General features: G+C 45.8%; 2 protein-coding genes across 3 annotated transcripts; one reads left to right on the forward strand and one right to left on the reverse strand.

The window, feature by feature from the left end:
- Positions 1-1314: 1314 nt before the first annotated feature.
- Positions 1315-8019, reverse strand: LOC125521671 (uncharacterized). 2 transcript variants are annotated; one of them, XM_048686721.2, is made up of 3 exons: positions 7831-8019; positions 2284-2472; positions 1315-1997 (listed from the first exon to the last, which is right to left on the reverse strand). In XM_048686721.2, exons 2-3 carry the CDS (start codon positions 2456-2458, stop codon positions 1432-1434), a joined length of 741 nt encoding a protein of 246 aa, XP_048542678.2. In that variant the 5' UTR covers positions 2459-2472; positions 7831-8019; the 3' UTR covers positions 1315-1431. The 2 variants fall into 2 exon arrangements, with proteins under 2 accessions (XP_048542678.2, XP_048542679.2); XM_048686722.2 differs by lacking the exon at positions 7831-8019 and adding an exon at positions 2728-2864.
- On the forward strand, positions 3065-7097 carry LOC125523235 (uncharacterized). The gene is made up of 2 exons (XM_048688287.2): positions 3065-6218; positions 6318-7097. Exons 1-2 carry the CDS (start codon positions 3197-3199, stop codon positions 6668-6670), a joined length of 3375 nt encoding a protein of 1124 aa, XP_048544244.2. The 5' UTR covers positions 3065-3196; the 3' UTR covers positions 6671-7097.
- Positions 8020-17361: the final 9342 nt, after the last annotated feature.

A 17361-nucleotide genomic window follows, 5' to 3' on the forward strand; every position in this document is an offset into this window, starting at 1 on the left:
GGCTACGCATTATTCAGCAAAAATACCTCCGAGGCCAGCCTCTTGCCTTCTGTCAGCGATCTGGGGGCTCCCAGTTCTGGCAATCCATCATTCAGCTTCTCCCTGTCCTCCGGATCGGGACCTCGATCGAGATTGGTTCCGGCACCGCCACGCCGTTCTGGTTCGATCGCTGGACTGGTGACTCGCCCCTGGCGGCCCGCTTTCCGAACCTGTTCTCCATCGCGGTTGTCCCTCAGATCTCCGTGGCGACCGCCCTTATTGACTTAGGGCGGCTTGCGTTCCGGAGGCCTTTTGGTCCTGCTGAAAATGCGGACTGGCAGGAGTTGCTCGACTATATTGCTCTCCATGAGCCGGATCTCACGTCTGACGATGACCGTGCCAGGTGGCGCCTCGAGCCGTCCGGTCAATTCTCCGCCAAACCTCTCTATCTGGCCATCGCCCCCTCGCTCGGCCATGAGGCTCTTTCCTCCATCTGGGAGATTCGCCTCCCCTTGAAGATTAGGATCTTCCTATGGCAATGGATTCGCGGCCGCCTCCCTTCTAGCGTTGAGGTTCTGAAGCGCAATGGCCCTGGTGATGGGCGTTGCCCGCTCTGTGGGCCTGAAGAAGATTCAAACCATATCTTCTTCACCTGCTTGTCTGCGCAGTTCCTATGGAGCTGTTTTCGCGAGATTGTGGGTGGAAGCTGGGACCATACCAACTTCCCCGCTCTCTTTGCCGAACTCCGGGCGATCCCCCCCCCTCCCCCCCCCCCCCCCCCCGTGTTGCGCCACATTAGGTGGCTGACCATTGGGGTCCTTGCCTGAACGCTATGGACTGTTAGGAATAAACTTGTGATTTAGCGTATCCCTCTTCGTCGTGCTATTGATGCTTCGTTCAAATGGTCTGGTTACTTGCAGCTTTGGCGGCCGCTTAGCCGTCCTAGGGAGAGAAAGGCCATCACCTCCATCATCACCCAGCTTCACGCGATGGCTCTCCGGATGGCTCCGCCGCTTCCCCCACCACCGCCTGAGCCAGATTAGCTCCTCTTCGTCTTCGGCGCCACCGCCGTTTGTTGTCTGTGCTGTCCTTGTTGCTATGTTGGGCTTGTTGTGATGTGCCCACAGCTGAACCTGTGTTGTGTGTTGTGTTTCGTGCGTTTGTGTTGGACCTTCGCGTGGTGGCGTTGGGTGTGTGTGTGTGTTTCGGTTGATACCTTGTGGACTTTGTGCTCGGTGGTTGCTTTATTTATAAAGCGGGGCGAAAGTCTTTTTCGGTAACTAACTAAAATGTAAAACAACAAAGATAATTGGCATTCCTTTGAACCCAAAAATCTAACGCACACCTTTATTTGTAATTTGATAAAGTTGATATGAACATTACAAATATCACTCACAGTATGACAGTAGTGAGATTACATGGTTGTCGCACCTCGCCCTTGTCCTTGGGGAACTATGGGTCAGCAGGTGGGTGCGGCGGATCATGGAAAGTGCTATCCTTGGGGATAGGGCTAATCTTTGGAATTCTGGGAACTTGAACATCAGAATTTTCGCCGCCGGCTTCGTGATCGGGATCTGCTTTCAGCGAAGGCTTGCAGGTTACAGGTTGAAGTGTGCTGCACGATTCACCAGGGACCGAGTGTGGAGGATCTTGCAGGGTGGGCGTCAAAGACTCGCCGATAGGTTCAGGAGTCGGCTGGTTAGGGAAGTGGCTGGAAGAGCTAAACCTGGGGCTTTTGGGATCTTTGTAATCACCACGTTTTGCCGGCAAACGCTTGTCGGTCAGAGACTGAAGTGCGCTGCATGAACCACCAGGAATCAGGTGCATGGGGCTTTCGAGGCTGCGCATCTGCGGCGTGTTGGTTACAAGTTGAGGTTCTCTACTAGGATGAATCATGTTCTTAGGATGTTCGCTGGTGGGACGACGAGAAGGCTTGTGTATTGGAATTTTAGGTGTGCTGGATGGAAGTGGGTGAAGAACCTTTTGCTCCGGGGCAACGGACCGGCTACAACTCGAATCTGATAGAGAGTAGTTGTAACAATTAGCACGTATCAATGACATAAAAAAAATTCCCGCACATGCGTGCAGAAAGTACATACTACATACTACTCCCTGTGTTCCTAAATATAAGTTTTTGAAGAGATTTCACTATGGACCATATACGGAACAAAGTGAATGAATCTATACTCTAAAATGTGTCCATACACATTCGTATATTGTTCATAGCAAAATCTCTACAAAGACTTATATTTAGGAACGGAAGGAGTAGTAACTAATTGAGTGGGTTAGTAGCAAGCTACGTACCTGGAGCGGCTGGAGGCTGAACGGCACGAACAGCTGGAATGGCAGTTCCTGGAGCCGCCGGCTGTATGGCGGCCGCGGCGGCGGAAGAGGAGAAAGAGCTCAGATGTGGATTTCTGTGCGACATGAGCCACACCAGGGAGCGCAGAGACGGAGACCAGCCCGGAGCAAGTGCCATTTCTCACTGGCTACCTACAGGGCAGTTAGTTCGATCTGTCAAAGCTCAGAAGCAAGTCGATCTGTGGTGAGTGCCTCTAAATTAGCGGCTTGTATGGGTATTTATAGTAGTATCAGAAATGTCGTGCCTCAGCGAGGCACTTGCCTGGTACCTTCCCCACCGACAAAATTAACTACTAGTACTACTATATATGTGCATTCATCGAGGCCTGACCATCAAATGGAATTGAAAAAAAAACATACAAAAAATGACAAGGCGTGCGTTCATACCACCACCACCATGCGAAGACTTGAGGCAGCTATTGTGCTCCAGGTCAGAGCCGAGCCGCAAAAGGATCGTGATCAACACCCTCAAGTGTCAAATATCCTACAAAGTCCGTACGCAGGTCTGCCAGTCTCAGTTGCGAGGATTCCATATACCATAGTACCTAGCAAGGAATCAACTCGTACGTACAAGTGGATCAGATCAACGACTGGCTCCAGCAAAATCAACTCGTACCAATCCCAAAGCAGAGCATGCGGTCATGGATGATGGATGTCAACGTCCCATTTCCCATGGAAACGTATGTTGATTTGACTGCACCCAGCATATGCTCTTCTTTCCACGAAAGAACTGCACATATGCGTACTGCTTACTTAAATCTGCAATCTACAGTTAGACGCCACCGCCACGGGTAGACATCTTCTTCCAAAGGAGATCGACGTTTGGTCTCGCGCAGTGTAGCTCCAAGTCACAGCAATGGCATCTTTGTTCACAGGCCTTGCTAGGTTCCTTTGCCTCTTCGGCTTCTTTTGCAGCCTGCCACTAGCCATCTGCGATGAATCCCAAAATGATAGACAGGCCCTGCTCTGCTTCAAGTCCCAGCTCTCCGGACCACCCGGAGTTTTGGCTTCATGGAGTGACGCTTCCCGGGAATTCTGCGACTGGCATGGGGTCATGTGCAGCGCAATGCCGCCATTGCGTGTCATTGCACTGGACCTTGAATCACAAGGCATATCAGGCTCCATGTCGCCTTGCATTGCCAACCTCACTTCGCTGGCGAGGCTCCACCTATCAAACAACAGCTTCCACGGCGGCATACCGTCCGAGCTCGGCCTCCTGACCCAACTCGCCGACCTCAACCTCAGCATGAATGCTTTGCAAGGTAACATCCCGTCTGAACTCTCTGCATGTTCCCAGCTCCAGGTCCTGGGTTTGGGGAACAATTCCCTCCATGGAGAGATTCCACCTAGCCTTAGTCAATGCAAATATCTTCAAGAGATTAACCTTAGCAACAACAAGCTCCAAGGGGGCATCCCTTCTGCTTTTGAAAATCTTCCTGAGCTGCGCATACTAGTTCTCGCTAGTAACGGGCTCACCGGCAACATGCCGCCATCTCTGGGCAGCAGCCATGTCCTCACGTACGTCGATCTTGGGAGGAATGCTCTCACAGGGGTCATCCCAGAGTCCTTGGCAAATAGTTCAGCTCTTCAGGTACTTAGACTCATGGGAAATAATTTTACTGGAGAACTCCCCAAGGCTCTCTTCACCACCTCGTCGCTTATTGCCATTTGCCTCCAACAGAACAGTTTTGTTGGTTCAGTACCTCCTGTTACTGCCACATCCCCCCCTGTTAAATATCTTGATTTAAGGAACAACCATCTTTCAGGAAGGATACCTTTCTCATTAGGGAACCTTTCCTCCCTAGTTCATCTTCGTCTCACAGATAATCAGTTAGTTGGGAGCATCCCAGAGAGCTTAGGCTACATTCCAACACTGCAGAAACTGAGCTTGAGCGTAAACAACTTATCTGGGCCAATTCCACTGTCTCTCCTCAACATGTCATCCCTGAGAATTCTTACCTTATCGGAAAACTCATTAATCGGAAGATTGCCATTTGACATAGGCTACACGCTCCCGAATATTCAGGCCTTGTTGCTCTCAAAGAACAATTTTGATGGCCCAATCCCAGCCTCCCTCCTCAAAGCTTACCACCTATACATGCTTTACCTGAATCATAATAGCTTTACTGGATCCATACCATTCTTCGGTTCATTGCCAAATTTAGAGCAACTTGATTTGGCACACAACAACCTAGAGGCAGGTGATTGGGGATTTGTCTCTTCACTCTCACATTGTACTAGGTTAACTAAACTGATGCTGGATAGCAACAATCTCCAAGGGAAACTGCCAAGTTCAATCGGTAATCTTTCCAATAGTCTTCAGTGGTTGCTGCTAAGTAGCAACAACATTTCTGGACCTATACCATCGGAGATTGGTAACCTTAAGAGCCTCAACATCTTGTACATGAGTAACAATAGTCTCACTGGCAATATACCAGCAACACTTGGGAATTTACAAAGTTTGGTTGATCTATCCCTTTCACAGAACATGCTTTCAGGCCTAATTCCAGATATTACTGGTAATCTCGTCCAGTTGAGTATGCTGGAATTGGATCACAACAACTTTAGTGGAAGGATACCCGCAAGTCTAGCAAGATGTACTCGACTCAAAATACTCAATCTTGCTCACAACTCACTGGATGGGCCAATACCAAGTAAGATCTTCAAAATCTCTACACTCTCTGAAGAGTTAGACTTGTCATACAATTATTTGTCGGGAAGAATGCCAGAGGAAGTTGGTAGCCTCATTCATCTGAAGAAAATGAACATGTCAAATAACAGGCTGTCTGGCAACGTCCCGTCAACTCTCAGCCAGTGTGTGGATCTGGAGTATCTTGACATGCAAAGCAATTTCTTTGTAGGAAGCATTCCACAGTCTATTGCCAGATTATCCAGCTTAAAAAATATGGATATTTCTCAGAATAATTTATCCGGAGAAATACCAGAGCCCCTCAAATCCTTGAAATCCCTCCAGTACCTCAATTTATCCTTCAACCATTTTCATGGTGAAGTTCCAAGAGGTGGTGTTTTCGACATTGCTGGTGCAGTGTCAGTTGAAGGAAATTATCATCTCTGTACAAGCATTCCAACAGGAGGCATGTCCCTTTGTTCTGCACTGGTTGACAAGAAAAGAAAACACAAGTCATTGGTTCTGGTCCTAGCGATTGTGTTGCCGATTGTTGTTGTCACTATAATTATTTTGTCATGTATTGTGGTAATTTATCGGAAGAAGAGAATGCAATCCAATCCCCATTTACAACATGTCAACGAGCACATAAAGAACGTATCATATGAAGACGTTGTAAGGGCAACTGATCGATTCTCTTCTGCAAACTTAATTGGTTCTGGATCATTTGGAAGGGTTTATAAGGGCAGTCTCCAGTTTCAAGATCAAGTTGCCATCAAGATTTTTGACCTTGACATTTATGGAGCACATAGGAGCTTCATAGCAGAGTGTGAAGCCCTTCGTAATGTGCGCCATCGAAATCTTGTAAGAATCATTACTTCATGCTCTTCAGTGGATCATACTGGGGCAGATTTCAAGGCCCTAGTGTTCCCATACATGCCAAATGGTAACCTAGAAATGTGGCTACATCCGACGGATCATGAACATGGTGAAAGAAATACTCTGTCATTAAGCCAAAGGATTAATGTAGCCTTGGATGTAGCATTTGCTTTGGATTATCTTCACAACCAGTGTGCATCTCCAATTATACACTGCGACTTGAAGCCAAGCAATATTCTTTTGGGTCTTGATATGGCTGCATACGTCATCGACTTTGGCCTAGCAAAATTTTTGTTCAGCGCACCAAATGCACATCAAGACAGATCAATAAGTGCCTGCCACCTAAAAGGATCCATAGGATACATTCCACCAGGTTTGATAAGCTTATTCTCAAAATAAAATAGTTCTGTTTATAGAGTTGTACAAATAATGATTATCCTCTAATTTTATTGTGTTTGCAATGTCAATGCAGAGTACGGCATGAGTGAACAGATATCAACCAAGGGTGATGTCTACAGTTTTGGGGTGCTTCTGTTACAACTGATAACAGGGTGCAGTCCAACTGATGATAAATTCAGTGATGGTATAAGCCTTCATGAATTTGTTGATAGAGCATTTACAAAGAATATTCATGAGGTTGTTGATCCCACAATGCTACAAGATGACATGAATGCAGCTGACCTGATGAAGAATTGTGTTATCCCACTGATTGCAATCGGCCTCTCTTGCTCCGCGACACCACCAAAAGACCGGCCAGATATGAGACAAGTTTCTACTGAGATCCTTAGAATCAAGCACGCGGCCTCACAAATGCGTGCCAGATGAAGCAAACATTTGGAAGATGGCAACTTGCAACAGAAGCGCATCTAAAGAATAAAAGTGATGTAACTACCTTACAGTGTTTTCCTTTTAGGATTCAGTTACTGGCATTTCCAAACAGTAATATTCTCTTGCTGCAATAGCATTTAATGTAATTTTTCTTTTAGTTTTATTGAGTAGTAACTCTGTAAGCACCATCCAAGGGATTAAGGCTCAAATGTCCAATCAGATTGATTTAAATGTTTTTAGAAGGTGATTTGGGATCCGAAATGGGAATCAAAGCTCGAATCTGCACATGAATGCAAATGCTGGTCCTATGCGAGATTTGGCAGGAAAGGAACAAGTGCACTTTCAGGGGCAAGATCGCCTCCGCACACGAGTTTGTCACCGCAATCATACGAGCAATGGAGCTATGGCGCCCAGCCGGAGCAAACTGCATTGAGCCCCCTTTTGGGGAACCTCCATGAGAGATTGTTAATTCTCTGGCAGCCAATAGGGCTGTACTTTTCTTTATTTTCAGTTCATTTCCTTTTCACCCTTGATCTTAGGAGCCCCACCATTTTATCTTCCGTTGCTTCCTGCTAATCATCAATCAGCCAGCAATTTGCTGGATCTTCCAAAAAAAAAAAGACCGGTCAGATATGGGACAAGTTTCTACTGAGATCCTTCGAATCAAGCACGCGGCCTCACACATGCGTGCCAGATGAAGCAAAGATTTGGAAGGATGGCAGCCAGTGAAAGAAGTGCATCCAAAGAAGTAAAGTGATGTAACTACCTTACTGGTGCCCAGGCAAAAAAAACTTATTGGTGGTTTCCTTTTGGAATTCAGTTACTAGCATTTCCAAACGTATTACTGATATTCTCTTGCTGCAGTAGCATTTCATGTAATTTTTCTCTAGGTCTGTTGTGTAGTAGTATCTCTGTAAGCACCATCGGAGGGATAAAGCTCAACAGATTTGCATGCTTAATGTCCAGTCAGATTGAGTTAAATGTTTTTACAAGAGTGATTTTTGCTCCGAATGGGAATCAAAGCTCGAGTATGCACATGAATTCGAACGAAAAATAAAATCCGCTACAAAGTAGTAACTCGAACCGAGTAGATACAGATTGGATTTCGCCAAATCCCCGCAGAAGATGAAGCAGATAGACATAGCACGCGCGTGTACCTGTTCGCCGCAGAACGGCGGCGCTGCTTCGTGCCGACTGCCGCTGGGGCCTGCAGGCGCCGCCGCTGCTTGGGGCCTCGCCACACATTGGCCCTATCCTATTCCTATCCTCGCAAGACTGAAGGCTCCCCCGCCGTCGTCCTGCGCTGTCGAAGCTCGGGCAGCGTATAGCGCGGTCCTTTCAGCACCGGACGGGTCACGAGGAAGAAAGAAAAATACATATTTGGTCCTCCGTCTTTTCCAACAAGGGCGATAAGATCTGCATCGAGACAAACTACATTAATGATTATATCCGCACCAACTATCTCATGACACACATGAATGATAAGGTTCTTCAATAGCAACGTCTTCAACAAGATAGCGACACTCAAGTGTTGCTGTCATCGGGTTCAACAACGCAAGGCCAGAATTTAGGTTTTCACATTGAAAAAAAAACAGTCTGAGCAATGTCTTCAACAAGGTAATAATGTCAAAACATCATCATTGCCTCGTATAATCAACTCGGCTCAGGCCTAGGCTTTCACCCCAAAACTCGAGACCGGGTGCTTGAGTAGCACTACCATCGAAGTCACTTATGTGTTGTCGTCGTCCCTTTTTCACGACCCCAATAGCTACATGTGATGTACAACCACCGCTGCCGCACCACCACCCCTTTGCGTCAAACCGTTCTCCGTAGCCCTTGGGGTGGATGACCTTACCATGATCATGGCCCTCCTGGAGGAGGAATCTGCCCTCCCCCCTAGCACCTCGGTGGCGCTACTTCTCGCCTCTCCTGAGCACTCCGATCCCATAGGCGAGGTGGGAGGCTGCTTGGGGTGGGGGGGGGGGGGGGGGGGACAGCGACACCAGCAGCGTCGGTTTGGACGTGTGTCCCCTGTCCTCGCCTCTAGCCACTGCGACCTCATCGCTGGCCCCATTGCCATCTCCCTCGACAACCCTGGCTGCTCCCCCTCCGGTGCTGAAAGGGACCACGGCGACCCGACACCCATCCAGTCGCGGAGCTTGCTCCTTCTACTAACAGCCGTCATAGTGACCATCAAAATAGATCACGGCGGGCATCACGCCTCCACGCCGAGCGGCTGAGCACCCCCCACCAAGTTGTTGGGCACCCCACATCAAGCGGGAGCACCGTCGCCATGCTGTTGTGCGCCTCTGCGTCTACAGCGTCACCTTCGCCACCCCTCGATAGAGAACCTCCACGTGGCCTCCTCGACACCCCAGAGAGTAACACAATCATCCCGGAACTTGCAAAATGCTCAAATGCACATTTGGAATACACAAATATGACATGTATGGTAGTTATAAAAAAGAACATATATGGTCCAATATACGGTCTTGGATACGCGCGTGCTTTGCGGTACTGCCATGCCTCCCTATTTGTCTGTAATCCGATCGCGCCCAACGGGTAGCCGAGTGGGTGTACCTTTGTGATACGGTCCCTGTTCATATCCCTAATTCATTCGAGTCCCTGCCACCCAAAAACACATGTATATATGTTTGTCTTCCTCGTGGATGATGACGTCAAGCAGCTATGCCACATGATATCATTGTGGCGATGACCAGAGAGAGGCTCTATTTGTGGTTGATCTAGCGCGATCGATGACGTCGAACAGTTGTGCCATGTGATATCGTTGTGGTGACGACCAAAGAGGCTCTCTCATGGCCACTAGTAGAAAAAGGCCCATTTGTCCCGATTCATAAAGCCCATCTGTCCCGGTTGGGGAACCGGGACTAAAGGGTCGTTACTAATACCCTAGGCCTTTAGTCCCGGTTTTTATACAAACCGGGACAGATGGGCCTCCACGTGGCCGCTCCGGCGAGCCTAGGCAGGAGGGCCTTTGGTCCCGGTTGGTAGCACCAACCGGGACCAATAAGCTTCCACGCGTCAGCATTTCAGCGGCTGTTTTTTTGAAAGGTGGTGGTTTAGGGATTTTGGGGGTTAATTTAGGTTCGTGTAGGTAGCTAATAGAGAGATGTGTCCTCTCTTATCTCCGTGCTATTGCTACTGCTATGCCTAAACATGACTTAGATTGAAGTGAGGCAACATGTAGTGCATGTCGAAAGTAATACTAATCCTAACTTGATCAAGTTTGGATTGTACTACTTTCGACATGCACCACATGCATGTTGCCTTCACTTCAATCCAATCCATATTCATTTCATCCACAGATATATATATATAATAACTGTTCATGCTTGCATCATGCATCATCATAATAACAAGTCTTACTAATCATCATCATACAACTTCTACTCGTTATTAATAACAAGTCATACGATCATCATTCTGATAGTCATCGAACCAACCCTACTTTGTTCTTAGCACATGATCACCACTATTAGGTAGGACCTAGATACCCTCTTTAAGGTAAAATAACATAAAACAATATAGACCCTGACTCTCCATTATGGAGAATGGAGATCATCATGTCTCCAATTCTTGCGCTTCGCATCCTTTTGCTTTCAAGAACCTCCTTACGAATGTCCATATATTTTTTCCATTTACTGATTAGCATGTCTCCACTTCTTTGAGAAATCCGGTATGGACAGTTGAGATTCGTAGGATGACCTGGATATATGTTCAAAACACGAAGGCTGCCATTCTGATACATCAAATGAGGCACACAATCCTCTGGGATTCTCTGTTGAAAAATATAGTAATAACTTCATAGTTAGCAATGATGTACTAGTTTTAGAAGTATGCAAAAGATACACGGATGTCGTAATAGTAAAATATCTTACCAGGGTATCTCCATGGTAGTTATCGTAGTTCAACATGTGCACTAGTGGCACGTATTGACCATAATGTTGAGGAGTTTGATTGTAGATATTGTAATTTTCAATATCAGTACAAAATCCGACCAGATGAATTTCTCCTGATAAGTTAATTCGGAGCCATCGGTGTAGTGGGTTTTGTCTACCATGTTTCGCACATTGTTTGAACAATCAAAATAAGCTGTCAATGGAAATAAGTTGTCAACTATTTTGAAATAAACAATATAAATTAGCTAATAACTATGTTTGAGAAACTCACATAGCGGTAGAACTGAAGGCGTATCAACAAGGACCCAAATGTCCACATTGTCTTGCTCGATTTCAGGATTACCAAGATCCATGGTGACAAGCATACCCTCATCAAAACCATACATCTTGCAAAATGCTTCCCAATTTTTGCAACCAAAATGGGTTACGCTCTCAGCATTATACAGATTTACTTCAAAATCCACATCATGATGGGTCCTTAGGTGAATTTTTTTTCTTTCAAAATTTTCATGGTCTTCAAAATCCATCCTCTCCAAGACATAGCGTCTTGCATGGCATGGGATAAGCTATACTCGAATTGTCAAATATGAAAATTACACATTAAAATAGTTGAAGTCATGCTTAATTACGAAAAAAACACTTGTCACCGTTGCGTACCGTTTCAACATCGAAGGTCTCCTCGAGCTTAATGCTGAAGCACCGATCATCGTCCAGGTGAGGCCTGTCGCACAAACCTCGATCGTCGTGGCACCACCCGCACTCCCCCGGGAGACTTTCGTCGTCCGATGATGACATTTCCTACGTTCATAATTCAAAGATTAAACTTGTACAATTAAATATATGTACTACAAAAACTAAATTAGATCATTATTATTCATCACGGGTTGACTATCGGTTTGTCGAGTCTTTTCTTGAAAACTCTCAGCTCACGTGGTGTATACATTCGACCGTTGGTGATGGTCGCTCCTCCATTTGTCCTCGGAGTGCATTACACCAAAATGTCTAGCACACGGGAACGAAGGAGAAGCGACCCCCACGACAACAGTTGGTATTCTTCGTCCTCTCATATATGGTGGAGACTCGACAGACTTAAAGTCAACCCGAAATATCGTTTAATTATCTTTCTAAAAGAGGATTTGGCTGGTCTCACCTCGATGTCGGAGGGGGTCGATGACGGGGACGACGGCGGGGATGATGGAGGGGCCGGGGGCTCCTAGATTTCTGTGAAAACAAAAATCCTATAAGCTATCAACTAATCATATGCATATGCCTTGCATAGTGCTCTCCAATTATAGCATTCAAAGTAGGAGTAGTTTTCCAATTTGAGCATTCAATAAGCAAAATCAAATCGTAAAATAAAGTAGTATTCAAATTAGGATGCATTCAATTATAAGCAAAACTACATCATCTCCATGCGTCCGTACATCATCGAATATTATCACTAATACACCTCGAATACTATCATACATATAGCATCGCCAGTACAACTAGAACTGTAGCGCCCAACGGGTATCGGCGCGGGCGGTGGACACCCAAAGGGAAGGAACCATCATAGGATCATAGCTCCAGTGAGATCCCTGAAGAACCTGCCAGGTATTGTTGAACCTGCCCTCCAACGCAGCCATGTAGCGACGGACGTGCTGGTCCTCCTCGCTGACATGGTGACGTATCACCTCCGCGGTGTCCGGAAGCCTCGGCACCGCCACTGGCCCACGCGATCGCCACCAAACAAGGATCGGGTCAACGACGGGCTGGCTCCTCACCAACCTACGCCCCTCCGGAAGGTAGCACCTCCCAAAACCAGCCCGGCGGAGCCCAGTCCCGGACATGGCCCCTCTGATCAAGCCGGCCTCCTCCTCCGAGTCGACGACGAGGATGCGGGATAGGCATCGTTGATGTCGATGCGGGAATAATTGCTTTAACTAAAAAAACAAACTAGTTCTATTAATTTCCTTACTATAAATATAATCAAGTAGTACTTACTAAAAATAAACTAGCTAGTTTAACTAGTTCTATTATTTTTATAACTAATTCTATTAAACACTTTCTAAGTAGTACTTACTAAAAGTTATCGGGGAGGGGGTACGTATATCGACAATGACATACCCGATAAAAAAATAAGAAGAGAAAGAAGAAGAAAAAAAGAGAAGAAGAAGAAAGGAATAGAGGAGGAGATCGAAGAAAAAAAAGAAAAAAAAAGAGGAGAAGAAGAAGGAATAGAGGAGGAGAAGAAGAAACAGAATAATATTCTGTTTCTTCTTCTCCTCCTCCTCTATTTCTTCTTCTTCTACCCTTTTTTTATTCTTTTTCATTTTCTTATTTATTTCTCCTCTTCTTCCTCTCCTCCTCTTCTTCTTATTCTTCTTCTTCTCCTTCTTCCTCTTCTTATTTTCCTTTTTTCTCTCATTCTTTTTCTTCTAAATATGAACATTCATAAATGACTTTGATCATACACAATTTTCAGATTCCTACACAATATGAACATATACATAAAAATTTTATGAAAAAAAATCATAAAAACTCTATGAACAAAATTACAACAGAAAAAAATCATGAAAATTCTATGAAAAAGTTGGCATGTTCTTTGCATATGAACATACAAACATTTGCATATTCAATAATAATATCACCCAAAAAATCTAAACTACACATCTAAATTACAACAACTAAATTAACTACACATCTAACTACACATCCAAATTAATACAACTAAATTGCAAATCTAAACTACACACACACACAATATATATATATTAGCTAGGGGGCGCGGCGGCAGCGGCGGCGGTCATTACAGGGAGGAGGAGGAGGGGGTCGGGGCGATGCTCACAGGGTGCGCGGCGACGGCGATGAGGAGGCAGCGTCGGGGCAGGGCAGCGCGGGGCGGCAACGGCGTCGGGGCGGGGCGGGACGGCGACGGCGCGTGGCGCAGGGGCGCGGCCAGCGACGGCGTGGGCTCAAGGGCGGCGGACGGCGTCGGCGTGGGCTCGGGGGCAAAGGCGACGGCGACGGCGGCGGGGTAGCCTGGCGGCGTCGAGGAGGTCGGCGTCGTCGGGCGGCAACTGGCGATGAAATCTGAAAAAATGCTAAGGGCTGGCTTATATAGGAAAGGCTTTAGTCCCGGTTCGTGGCACGAACCGGTTCCAAAGCCAGCCTTTGGTCTCGGTTTGTGCCACCAATCGGGACCAAAGGAATCTTTTCAGCAGCCCAAAGGGCAGGAAGCAGAGGCCTTTGGTCCGGTTGGTGGCACAATCCGAGACTAAAGGGGGGGCATTGGTATCGGTTGGTGCCACGAACCAGTACCAATGTATGCCTTTAGTACCGGTTGGTGGCACCAACCGGGACTAAAGGCCTTTTGCTGCCCACATCGCGGCACGAAAGTTTACTCCCACCTCGCTAGCTGAGGGAGCTCGAGAGTGGTTTATAAGCCCCACTCCCGCTGCCCTCTCGAGCTCCTCTCAAATACAGGCTTTCGGGCCTAAACATATTGTATCTGCCTGTGGGCCTACTGGGCCTTCTACGGGCCTGAATCCTGGCCCATGGGTGGGTTTCTAGTCGTATTCAGGCCGTGGTGGCCTAGTAGGTGGCGTTTTTTTATTTTTTCCCAGTTTATTTCTTTTCTTTTTTGCTTTATTTATTTTATGTTGTTTCTACTTACAACAAAATACTTATTTATTTTATTTTATTTTGTTTCTAATTACTTATTTATTTTATTTTATGATAATTCTTTTTGCTATTAAAGTTCCTAACAAAAAAAGTTCTTTATGAAAATTATTTTTGCTTTTAATGATTTTGAACAGAAAATACGTTGATAATTTTAGTTTCATAAATTTTATTTATGTTATTAAAGTTTATTTTATTTTGTATCTACTTATATATTTTATTAAAGCTTATTTTATTCTGTTTCTAATTACTTATTTATTTTTTATGATATTTGTTATTTTCCATGCATTTACTGATTATTTTGAGCTATAAGAACCTGAAATTGAAAAGCAGTAGAAATGAACTCTGAAAAGGTTGAAAGTTGGCATGGTATCATCATTTCACCCAAATAGCATGTGCAAGAAAATAGAGAGGGTTACGGCAAAAACTGGATGCACTTTGTGTACAAAACGGACAATCTGTTTCGAAGTATCAGGATTTCATACGGAAACTCGTCTGTTACAACAGGCATTTCAAATAAACTATGAAAAGGTTGAAAGTTGGCATGGTATCATCATAATAGTTGTGGAGAGAAAGTCTTTACTTTTTTTTCGCTTGTGTGCTTTGCTTATTCCGCCGTAACTATGGATAATCTTCATCGTTTATCAGGATGTTTGGGTCAGCCTTGACTTTGAAGGGAGGAATTTCATGAAACTTTTCATAATCTTCAGACATGTCTGTCTTGCCCTCCACTCCCACAATGTCCCTTTTTCCTAAAAGAACTATGTGGCGCTTTGCCTCATCGTATGATGTATTCTCTTCCTTATCTTTTCTTTTTCTCGGTCTGGTAGACATGTCTTTCACATAGATAACCTGTGTCACATCATTGGCTAGGATGAACGGTTCATCAGTGTACCCAAGATTGTTCAGATCCGCTGTTGTCATTCCGTACTATGGGTCTACCTGTACCCCGCCTCCTGACAAATTGACCCATTTGCACTTAAACAAAGGGACCTTTAAATCATGTCCATAGTCAAGTTCCCATATGTCCATTATGTAACCATAATATGTGTCCTTTCCCCTCTCGGTTGTTGCATCAAAGCGGACACCGCTGTTTTGGTTGGTGCTCTTTTGATCTTGGACGATCGTGTAAAATGTATTCTCATTTATCTCGTATCCTTTGTAAGTTAATACAGTCGAAGATGGTCCCCTGGACAATGAGTACAACTCATCACGAACAGTGGTGTCACCTCTGAGACGTGTTTCCAACCAACCGCTGAAAGTCCTGATGTGTTCATATGTAATCCAGTCGTCACACTGCTTCGGGTGTTTGGAGCGCAGACTGTTCTTGTGTTCATCGACATACGGGGTCACCAAGGTAGAGTTCTGTAGAACTGTGTAGTGTGCTTGAGACCAAGAATGTCCGTCCCTACATATTATTTAGTCCGCTCCTAGCGTGCCTTTTCCAGTCAGTCTCCCATCATACCGCGATTTAGGGAGACTTATCTTCTTAGGGCCAGGAATGAAGTCAACACAAAACCCAATGACATCCTCTGTTTGATGGCCCATGGAGATGCTTCCTTCTGGCCTAGCACGGTTACGGACATATTTCTTTAGGACTCCCATGAACCTCTCAAAAGGGAACATATTGTGTAGAAATATGGGGCCCAGAATGACAATCTCGTCGACTAGATGAACTAGGACGTGTGTCATGATATTGAAGAAGGATGGTGGGAACACCAGCTCGGAACTGACAAGAGATTGCGCCACATCACTCCTTAGCCTTGGTATAATTTCTGGATCGATCACCTTCTGAGAGATTGCATTGAGGAATGCACATAGCTTCACAATGACTAATCAGACGTTTTCCGGTAGAAGCCCCCTCAATGCAACCGGAAGCAGTTGCGTCATAATCACGTGGCATTCATGAGACTTTAGATTCCGGAACTTTTTCTTTGGAATATTTATTATTCCCTTTATATTCGACGAGAAGCCAGTCGGGACCTTCATACTGAGCAGACATTCAAAAAAGATTTCCTTCTCTTCTTTGGTATGAGCGTAGCTGGCAGGACCTTCATACTGCTTTGGAGGCATGCCGTCTTTTTCGTGCAAATGTTGCAGGTCCTCCCGTGCCTCAGGTGTATCTTTTGTCTTCCCATACACGCCTAAGAAGCCTAACAGGTTCACGCAAAGATTCTTCGTCACGTGCATCACGTCGATTGAAGAGCGTACCTCTAGCTCTTTCCAGTAGGGTAGGTCCCAAAATATAGATTTCTTCTTCCACATGGGTGCACGTCCCTCAGCGTCATTCAGAACAGCTAGTCCGCCGGGACCCTTTCCAAATATTATGTGTAAATGAGAGACCATAGCAAGTACGTGATCACCGGTACGCATGGCGGGCTTCTTCCGGTGATCTGCCTCGCCTTTGAAATGCTTGACTTTCTTTCGACATTGATGGTTGGTCGGGAGAAATCGACGATGGCCCAGGTACACATTCTTCCTGCATCTGTCCAGGTATATACTTTCGGTGTCACCTAAACAGTGCGTGTATGCGTGGTATCCCTTGTTTGTCTGTCCTGAAAGGTTACTGAGAGCGGGCCAATCATTAATGGTCACGAACAGCAACGCCTTTAGGTCAAATTCTTCCCCCATGTGCTCATCCCACGCACGTACACATGTTCCATTCCACAGCTGTAAGAGTTCTTCAACTAATGGCTTAGGTACACATCAATGTCGTTGCCGGGTTGCTTAGGGCCTTGGATGAGAATTGGCATCATAATGAACTTCCGCTTCATGCACATCCAATGAGGAAGGTTATACATACATAGAGTCACGGGCCAGGTGTTGTGATTGCTGCTCTGCTCCCCGAAAGGATTAATGCAATCCGCGCTTAAAGCAAACCATACGTTCCTTGGGTCACTTGCAAACTCAGCCCAGAACTTTCTCTCGATTTTTCTCCACTGCGACCCGTCAGCGGGTGGTCTCAACTTCCTGTCTTTCTTATGGTCCTCACTGTGCCATCACATCAACTTGGCATGCTCTTTGTTTCTGAACAGTCGTTTCAACCGTGGTATTATAGGAGCATACCACATCACCTTCGCAGGAACCCTCTTCATGCGGGGCTCGCCC

This window comes from Triticum urartu, chromosome 7A, assembly GCF_056163025.1.
Source record: "Triticum urartu cultivar PI428250 chromosome 7A, HENAU_Tu73, whole genome shotgun sequence".
Taxonomy (NCBI): domain Eukaryota; kingdom Viridiplantae; phylum Streptophyta; class Magnoliopsida; order Poales; family Poaceae; genus Triticum; species Triticum urartu.